This window comes from Thunnus thynnus, chromosome 10, assembly GCF_963924715.1.
Source record: "Thunnus thynnus chromosome 10, fThuThy2.1, whole genome shotgun sequence".
Classification (NCBI taxonomy): Eukaryota; Metazoa; Chordata; class Actinopteri; order Scombriformes; family Scombridae; genus Thunnus; species Thunnus thynnus.
In genome coordinates this window covers 27682565-27690271 of record NC_089526.1, presented here as the reverse complement: position 1 = coordinate 27690271, position 7707 = coordinate 27682565, and the positions used below count along the sequence as shown (strand labels likewise).

Genomic DNA, 7707 nt, shown 5'->3' with positions numbered 1-7707 from the left:
GTAATTACAGTTTCAGTCATTTGCATAGTTTAGCAGTTATAAATTGTGGATATTGAAGAAATGTCTGCATTGATTTATAGGTTTAATTTGTGGCCAGTATGTATCACTTTATTTCTGCTGGATTGAATTGTTATATAGGCCATAGACCAACCAAAAGTGCTTTTTAATTGCATATATACAGTGGGAATTATTAATGCCTTCTAATATTTGATATTGAGGGACTGCCTCAGAAGTTAGAGAGTTGATGCATACTTCTGTAAAGAAAAATCTTTATTTTTGAAGTTTTGTTTGTCATTTTTTTTCATACAGTTTGCTTTATCTGGCTGGAGTGTGAGGAGCAGCTTTGAGGACAGACATAATCTCTCTCATCTTTTTCAGTTTTTCTACCCCTTTCTCTCTCAGGGCCCTGTGCTCTTTACTCCTCCCTCCTTTATCCCTGTGAAGGCTTTGTCCCCGCACCAGAGAGCCTCTCTAAATAGAGGCCTTTAGATAGTCCAGGAACAGGAGGGGGGTGGTGGTGGGGGGGAGGAGAGAAGCAGCGACACGGCTGCTGTTGTTTCATTTACCTCTCCCTATGGCAACCAGCAGCGGTCGGCCAGGAATGTCCCCTCTCTGGACAAAGTCCTGGTCCCTGAAGCTGACACCGGGGGGACGACAGCTGGGACGGGACGGAAACCTGCCCTCCCTGCCCTGGACTGGAGGCCTGAGTCTGGACTTAATCCGCATCTTCACTTCACTGGATGATGAGCAGCCAGAGAAGCTTTTCACACACTATTAAACTCTAAAATAGTTATATATAAGACCTGAAAATGATTTCTAAGTCTCTTTTGGTGATGGAGTCTGGAAGGCTCTCAAGGTACTACGCTCTAATGGTCCCACATAGATCCTTTAAAATGCTGTAAGCAACCATTTAGGAGCACATGAAATGCTCCAAACTAGATTTATTAAAGAAGCATTTTGGGAGATGTATGGCTTATATTTGTGTAAGAAAAAAACAACTTTTAAGTCAATAAAGCCATATATAGACCCTCAACTTCAATCCAGGGACCCTCCTTGTTTCTGTGTGTAGCCACTCCTACCAAGACAAGCTTGTTAATTCACTTTATAGCCTAGCTGGACACAAAAGTTGATTTGTTGACTTTATGGGCTGTTTAAAGTTTTCAAGTCAAGACATTTGAAAGAATTCCACATTTACGAGACTTAACTAGGAAAAAATGTACTTACTTTAACAAACATGAATTAGTGCTTGAAAAAGTGCAGATGATTCTGTCATTAATAGCACTGATTTTTCAAAGATTCACACACATCGACAGGGACATTAAGGACTTTAGTTTGATGCCAGCAAAGTGTCAGTTTTTCAAATGACAAATATCTTAATTTTTAATCAACTATAAAACTTTAAATGTTTTAAAGATCAGGTGCATAAAGGAGGGGAAGTGGAGTTCATTAAATGAAGTTGAGCAGAGTCCTCTTAATCCAGTTTATTAACGTCTTCCTACAAGAAGGATTTTTTTGTTAACAAAATCAATTTAATGAAAGTGTGTCTGCTTTTTTTTTTTTCCTTTGCCGAATATCTCGATTTAGAAAACAAACTATTCATTTTATAGATCGATATCTCTTCCCTGCACTATGCCTTAAAACACAGATCTTTATCAGGGAGCTTTATAGAACAGTAGGCGTTTTATCTGCAGTTATCTCAGCATGCCTGTTGTTTTTAAAACCGCTTTGAATAATTTATATTTCTACATCTATCTGTTTTGTTCATTTCGCCAGTAAATCAGTTTAATCGCAAAGTTTAATTCATGTTATCTTAACTTAAAATTAATGGTTGATAGATGATAATAATAATCATAATAATGATAATAATAATAATAATGATTATCAATACTTTGAGGAAAAAATGCCACACATTCACATAACACTGCACAAATAGCACAGACTGATTAATATGCACATATCTACAACGTCTTAGCAGACATGTTGCAACACTGCAGCACTCAGAAGACCTTAAACTGCATTTTTCCTTTCAAATCGGTCTGATATATATTCTGTTATATTATGCATATGCAGATTAGATAAATATGCATCTATAATGTCAAATGAAATCTATCTGTTGCAGTTTAAAAGTTAACATCCGCTAAACAAATCAGGACGTTGCACACACGTTTCAGTAACATTTAATATGATAAATGTGTGCAGAATTACAGTCAATTAACAACCAATTTAAAGTCTACCTCATTAAACAATTGTACAGTCTAGATAACAGAGCTTCTGCATTAATCTTTCCAACAGAAGAAATCCTGGTCTGGTGGAAGTAGCCTACCTACAGCCTGAGTCTTGATACAACATGATTATCAAAGTAAATCAACTGTATCTTACAGTTGCACTGCTGATCCCGGTGCTCCGTCTCCCCATGCTGCACTCCGGCTCTCCGCTTCCACGGGAGCCTCAACTCGCACCTTTCTAACAAAGAGGGTAGTGTTTGTGGAGACTTCCCTGCAGCCAATCACCGTGCCGTTGCCCCTAGTTACCACGTCCATCATCCTCTCACGTCCAATGAGAGGCGGGGGCGGGGCGGAGTCCAGGTGCGCCTCGGCGTCCACTTGGCAGAGCGCCTGGGAGCCGCCTGTAGGCAGGAGAGGATCTGTCAAATGCGAGGTTCCTTTAATAAGAGCGACCAGTCCGGCTCCGAGAGTCATGGCGACCGCAGCGTCTAACCACTATAACATCCTCACCTCCAGCGCATCCATCGTGCACTCGGAGCCCGGCAGCATGCAGCAAGCCACGGCGTACCGGGACGCGCAGAGCCTGTTGCAGAGCGACTACCCGCTGCAGAGCAACAGCCACACGCTCAGCCACGCACACCAGTGGATCACGGCGCTGTCCCACGGAGAGGGAGCCCCGTGGTCCTCCAGCCCGCTCGGCGCAGAGCAGGACATCAAACCCGCGGTGCAGGGCGCCCGGGACGAGATGCACAACTCCAGCAGCAACCTGCAGCACCAATCACGGCCGCCTCACCTGGTGCACCAGACGCACGGGAACCACCACGACGGCCGGGCGTGGAGAACCACCACCGCGGCGCACATACCGAGCATGGCGACGACGAACGGCCAAAGCCTTATTTACTCTCAGCCGGGCTTCAGCGTTAACGGGCTGATCCCGGGCAGCGGACAGGGGATGCACCACCACAACCTAAGAGACAGTCATGACGACCACCACAGCCCGCACCTCAGCGAACACGGCCACCCGCCGTCCCAGCATCAGCACCAGCACCGGCCGCAGAGCCACCACGACCACTCGGACGAGGATACGCCGACCTCGGACGACCTGGAGCAGTTCGCCAAGCAGTTCAAACAGCGGAGGATCAAGCTGGGCTTCACGCAGGCGGACGTGGGACTCGCCCTGGGGACCCTGTACGGAAATGTGTTTTCCCAGACCACCATATGCAGGTTTGAGGCCCTGCAGCTCAGCTTCAAAAACATGTGCAAGCTGAAGCCTCTGTTGAACAAGTGGCTGGAGGAGGCGGACTCCACCTCGGGCAGCCCGACCAGCCTGGACAAAATCGCTGCGCAGGGGAGGAAAAGGAAAAAACGGACTTCAATCGAGGTAAGCGTAAAGGGAGCTTTGGAGAGCCATTTTTTGAAGTGCCCTAAACCGGCAGCGTCGGAAATAATCGGCCTGGCGGACAGTCTGCACCTGGAGAAAGAAGTGGTGAGGGTTTGGTTTTGTAACAGGAGACAGAAGGAGAAACGCATGACCCCTCCAGGAGGAGCTCTGCCGGGGAGCGAGGATGTGTACGGGGACACGCCGCCGCATCACGGGGTCCAGACCCCGGTCCAATGAACTCTACTGGACCGCTCCTCCAGGACTTGTTTATCCTTTTTATTTATCCCCAAGGTTATATATAAATCACTGGACTATGAAACGATATAGTGGGTGTTTTATGTATAATAGATTGCAGTGAGTACTTACACAATATCTGCAGTGAATATCTGAGAAATGGAAAGTGAGAGAGGGGAGGACAGGACATTTTTTTTCCCTCTCCCAGAGCTAAAGGAACATAAGCCTGTGTTGTGTTCTCCGAGGATATATGCCCACCACTGTGACTCCAGTCGACGCAGTTTCAAGGTGTAGCCCCTATTGTGTATTGAAATTATACTTGAGGTTAAAAAAACAGAGGGAGGGGAAAAGGAGGGTACCCGGTTTTAGACGGAAAGCATCGATTCTTAGCTGAATGGTTTCCATTCGCCACTTTTATATCAAATCCAACACGTTTTTTCCTGTGCGTAAAAAGGAAAGTTAAGGCAAAGGCGTTTAGTTTTGTAGCTCTAAATTGTGCGTCCAGCAGTGATGGGCATGTGGGTGGTGAAGCGGGGGAGGTGGGGGTGGGGGGTCATAGGAGCTGCGTTAATGGAGTAAACTGGAGGCCAGTAAAGGCTGCAGCCCAGTCCAGTGGAGTCCAGCTGAGGGTGAGCATCGCCTGAGTCCCATCTGTCAGCCAGGCAGCACAGAGCCGCTTTACATTCACTTCACTGCTGGGAAACTGCAGGCCATTCATCTTATTTATTCTCTGATAACCGAGGTCAAGATTTAGTTGTTAAAGCAAACACAGATATCGTATATTATTATTATTATTATTATTATCATTATTATTATTATTGTTATTATTATTATTATTACATATGTGCAACTCACTGGCTAAACTCTTCAATAACTGGCCTGAGTGGCAGTGATGTGGTAGCCTTTATTTAAAAAGTGAGTCAACTATGACCTCTATCATAACAGCAGTCTAAACATTATATTTTCATAAAACAAGCGTTAAATAACCCCCCCCTCCTCCCCCCCCTTCAGCTCCAGTAAGGGCTCCGTGGCGATTGATTGGATTATCTGGCACTTTTCCACAACAGGATGGGCTATAGATATCTACAAAAACTATATGTCACCAACTCTCACAGAACATTTGGATCCACTTTTGTAAATATTGTATAACTTTAAAAGTCATGACTTTGGCTTCATCCCTGTTTTTTTTTGTTTTGTTTTTTTTAATTTTTTAAAAAAAAATTCTTCACTGGGGCACTTTTTTTGGATTGATGTTTTCAAAAACAAACAGGTTGATTTTTTAAAATCCAGTTTTCATTCATAGCCTACCTACTGCCTTGTGTTTGTGTGCTATTTAACGTTCATTTTGTTGCCGAAAATATGCTCGTTTACCGTTTAATCAATTTTTTTTGTGGCGCTTTTTATTTCGAGTCTAAAGATGTTTTTTTTTTAATTAATGTGAAGTCAGTTTGATTTGTTTAAATTGTCTGATGAGTTCTGTTTTGCCATTTGATGTCCTCTCTGACATTACATTAGACTGATTTTCCAATCAAATATCGGCTGTTATGCTTTAAGGACTAAATTCAAATGAATCGATAATAGTGGTTTAGAGGATTGTCCACAAATAAATCAGACTCAGAGAGGCTAAAAGCAACAGATAAGCATCATAATCAGTGAGTTTGAAAGGAATAATAATAACAATAATAATAATAATGATGATAATAATAATAATAATAATAACAATAAGGCCTTTAAATTTGTTCCCAAAACATATTTTAGTGGCATTCCAAAAATTACAGCATATGATCAAAATTATTATTATTATTATTATCATTATTATTATTATTATTATTATTATTATTATTATTCACAAGGTGTTATTTTCATTTGTTTGCGAGGTCGTTGCCATGCATTTCATTTCAGCCATTTTGTTCATCTTCGTCTATGTTGCTTTATTATTGGGGGGGGGAATTTGCTCGTAGACATTTAATTTTATTTTTCAGTTTTCTTATTGAGATTGTAATTTATTCTCTGATGGCTTTTATAGATGAGACAGAGCGGGAAATATATATGGGACTGGCAGCGGGAAGGCTTTGTATTGTAGGGGAGAGAGATATTTTTGATTTGACTCTTGGAGCGGGATTGCCACAGCCTGGACCGTCACAGCTAAATGTATATAGACCTACATCTTCTCTCCGTAGCTCGCTTTTTGTTGTATGCAAAGACACATAATCCAGGGACTTGTTTTTTTTTGTTTTGTTTTTTTTCCTCTCATGTGGAAACAGCTTTTTTTTCTCCCCTTCTGAATTTTGTTTCTCCTCCAGAAAACAACAAACAGAAACAACCATGGCATTAAAATCTTTTCCTCAGTAGCTTTAATGAATCGATCCAACTCATAATTCACTGGAAATACAAGTTGTGGGATGTAGACCTGTAGCAATCCGAACGCTGTTTTGTTTTGTTTTGTTTTGCTTGTTAAACCAGTCTCTTTTTGGGGGGGAGGGAGGGGGGAGGGAGGGGGGGGTATAGGCTATGTCATATTCACTGGATGAACTTGGGGTAGATAAAAACAGAGGTGATAAATGCCTGTAGGTGTTTCATCACTTGACAACATGAACAACTTGCACATTTTTAAATAATGGGGTTGATATTAAACAGCTTTTTTCCAATGTCGAGGCTAAATGTATTTTTCTTTTAATTCAACAAAGCAGGATGCAGCTGTAGTGAGCTTGTTATCTGCTACACAACTGTGGTGGTAAAAAAAAAAAAAAAAAAAAAAAAAAAAAGATATGCTTCTTGCTTTGAGCCCATTGGTTTGGATGGAATTAATGGCTGAGAGAAAATCAGGCTTGATGAATGGAAGATTGTGAGCCGATGATGTGTTGTTTCTGCCTCAGGCTGCTTTTAAAAAGGACTGGCATCGGCTGGGAAACCACAGCTTCCATCTAGGGTTCAATTAGGGTTCGCAAAGTGGGGGTCCGAGCACCAATAGTGGTCCTTAGGAGGGCTGCAAGGGGTCCGACATACGGTAATATTGGTTTTATTGCTATTTTATTTGGTTTTATTTCTCTGTTACGCTCACAGTAAATAGAAACCATCTACAAATCGTCTCACATGGGTTTTAAAAAACCAAGATTATTAGCTTGTTTTAATATTGTAACCCTTAAAATCCAGAATGTTGTTTTTTTATTTAGTGTTGAGGCAAAACTAAAAACCCCAAAACAAATTCTGTTATATTTTTACACTTCAGAAAACATCTTGCGTCACTTGTTCTGACAAGATGGAGCTCATAAAACCGAAAATCAGTAAAACAACACGAATATTGAACGCATCATGTGCTGTGGGATTTAAATTACTTTTTAAAAACAAAATTCACACACAGGGTTTAATTTGCACCTTTAAAAGCAAAGTTCAATGGATAAAAAATGCTCCTCGCCCCTAAAGAGAAAAATCCATCATATTTCTGCAGGGACTTCAGTGACAGTGATAGTGACAGTGGTGACCCTGATGGTGTTTTTCCATTCCATGTGCTGTGTAATTTCTCTGTAATCTTCCCACAGGAATCAGTGGTGTCACATCGCGCGAGAATCTCTCTAAATTCATTACAACTTGGAGCTGACAGCCAAAATACAAAGTTGGTATTTTCCTGCCACTTCCTGTTCGACTATAAACACGTGTCGCCCTCACTGGTCGTCATAATAAGATTAATTACAATCTTATTCTTCATCATTTAACCAGTCGAGCTGCCATTCTCTGGTCTGATGTTTACTGCGGTGCTGAGTGTGAAAAGATGAGCTGAAAGTGACACACACACACACACACACACACACACACACACGCGCGCGCGCGCGCGCGCGCGCGCGCCTCAGCATTAAGCGAACGACGGGG

The 7707-nt window shown here is 42.2% G+C and overlaps 1 protein-coding gene across 1 annotated transcript; it reads left to right on the top strand.

Moving 5' to 3' along the window:
- The first annotated feature begins 2378 nt into the window (after positions 1-2378).
- Positions 2379-4351, top strand: pou3f2b (POU class 3 homeobox 2b). Its single transcript, XM_067602341.1, has one exon. It carries the CDS (start codon positions 2557-2559, stop codon positions 3841-3843), a length of 1287 nt encoding a protein of 428 aa, XP_067458442.1. The 5' UTR covers positions 2379-2556; the 3' UTR covers positions 3844-4351.
- Positions 4352-7707: the final 3356 nt, after the last annotated feature.

Coding starts and splice junctions, on each gene's coding strand:
- pou3f2b (XM_067602341.1), top strand. CDS start 2,557: ATGAGAGGCGGGGGCGGGGCGGAGTCCAGGTGCGCCTCGGCGTCCACT.